Source organism: Panthera uncia, chromosome F2 (assembly GCF_023721935.1).
Source record: "Panthera uncia isolate 11264 chromosome F2, Puncia_PCG_1.0, whole genome shotgun sequence".
Lineage (NCBI taxonomy): Eukaryota > Metazoa > Chordata > Mammalia > Carnivora > Felidae > Panthera > Panthera uncia.
The window spans coordinates 879,735-881,707 of NC_064812.1; the positions used below are offsets into that span (position 1 = coordinate 879,735).

The 1,973-nt window shown below is 58.7% G+C and overlaps 1 protein-coding gene across 1 annotated transcript in view; it reads left to right on the top strand.

Moving 5' to 3' along the window:
• The window catches only part of LOC125924325 (epiplakin-like), an 8,939-nt gene that overhangs the window by 5,066 nt on the left and 1,900 nt on the right, over positions 1-1,973 (top strand). The window contains exon 2 of the mRNA XM_049632788.1: positions 1-1,971. This exon is cut by the window's left edge and continues 3 nt beyond it. Coding sequence (XP_049488745.1) covers positions 1-1,971 — 1,971 coding nt within the window. The remainder of the gene's footprint in view (positions 1,972-1,973) is intronic.

Sequence of the window (1,973 nt, forward strand, 5' to 3'; positions counted from 1 at the left end):
AAGCTGCTGTCGGCCGAGCGCGCCGTCACCGGCTACACCGACCCCTACACCGGGGAGCGCATCTCCCTCTTCCAGGCCATGAAGAAGGACCTCATCGTGCGGGAGCACGGCATCCGCCTGCTGGAGGCCCAGATCGCCACGGGCGGCATCATCGACCCGGTGCACAGCCACCGCCTGCCCGTGGACGTGGCCTACCGGCGCGGCTACTTCGACGAGGAGATGAACCGCGTCCTGGCGGACCCGAGCGACGACACCAAGGGCTTCTTCGACCCCAACACGCACGAGAACCTCACCTACCTGCAGCTGCTGGAGCGCTGCGTGGAGGACCCCGAGACGGGCCTGTACATGTTACAAATTGTAAAGAAAGGAGAGACCTACGTTTATATCGATGAAACCACAAAACAAGTCCTACAGTCCAGAACTACACAAATGCACGTGGGGAGGTTTGCCAATCAGAAAGTCTCCTTCTGGGACCTGCTTTCCTCCCAGTACTTCCCAGAGGAAAGGAAGCGGGAACTCATCCAGGAGTATAGAGCCCAGAATCTACCCCTCGAGCGGCTGCTGGAGCTCATCACGGCTACCGTGGAGGAAACAGAAAAGCAGTACGAGGCGATCCAGGTGCCAGGCATCGGTGGACAGGTGACAGCTGCGGAGTTGTTCAACTCTGGAATCATCGATAAAAGGACCCTGGATGTACTGCACAGAGAGGCACGGGGTGAGCAGGATCTCAGCCGGTTAGCACATGTGAAGACCTATCTGGAAGGTCGTGGCTGCATCGCGGGGGTGACTATGCCCTCCACCCAAGAGGTGATGAGCCTCTATGACGCCAGCAGGAAAGGACTCATCCCCATGGGCTTTGCGGCTCAGCTGCTGGAGGCCCAGGCGGCCACTGGGTTCATGCTGGATCCCTGCAGCCATAGGAGGCTCTCTGTGCAACAGGCCGTGGCTGAGGGCCTGGTGGGTGAGGACATGCAGGAAAGGCTTCTGGACGCCCAGAAGGCCGCCCAAGGCTACACAGACCCGGTCACGGGACACAAAGTCCCGCTATTCCAGGCCATGAAAAAGAACTTAGTCAGAAAAGAGGATGCGCTCAGACTGCTTGAGGCACAGGAGGCCACAGGGGGTATCATCGACCCACAGCACCACCACCGCCTGCCTGTGGATGTGGCCTACAGACGGGGGTGTCTACACCAGGACACATACCCGCTCATTTCAGATCAGAAGCACATGAATAAAAGGTTTGTGGATCCAAACACCCAGGAGAGGGTCACCTACCGACAACTACAGGAAAGGAGCCAAAAGGAAGCAGGGACAGGCTGGGCGCTCTTCCCGGTGGTAAAGGACCAACAGAAGCCTGCCTACATCGATGAGCCAACGAGGAGGGCCCTGGAGGCTGAGCAGGTGGACGTACAGGTGGGAAGGTTCACGGACCAGAAGCCATCGCTATGGGACATCCTGAACTCAGAATACGTGACGGAGGAGAGAAAGCTCGACTTGATAGGTGAATACAAAAAGGGCACAGCCCAAGAGTTACAGAAGGTAGTAAACATCATCTTAGGAATAATCGATGAGAGGGAAAAAGGCAACAAACAATTGTGGTTCCGAGGGATCAGAAAACAAATCACAGCTTCCGAACTGTTCGACTCTGGAATCATCACCCAGGAGATGCTAGAGGACATGGTCAAGGGGGCCAGCACCTCAGATGTCATCGGAGAAAAAGAACAGGTCAAACGCTACCTGCAGGGCACGAGCTGCATCGCGGGCGTGCTGGTGCCCGCCAAGGACGAGCCCGGGCGGCAGGAGAAGATGAGCATCTACCAGGCCATGTGGAAGGGCGTCCTGCGGCCCGGCACGGCCCTGGTGCTGCTGGAGGCGCAGGCGGCCACCGGCTTCGTCGTCGACCCCGTGCGCAACCAGAGGCTGTCCGTGGAGGAGGCGGTGGCGGCGGGCGTGGTGGGCGGCGAGATCCAGGA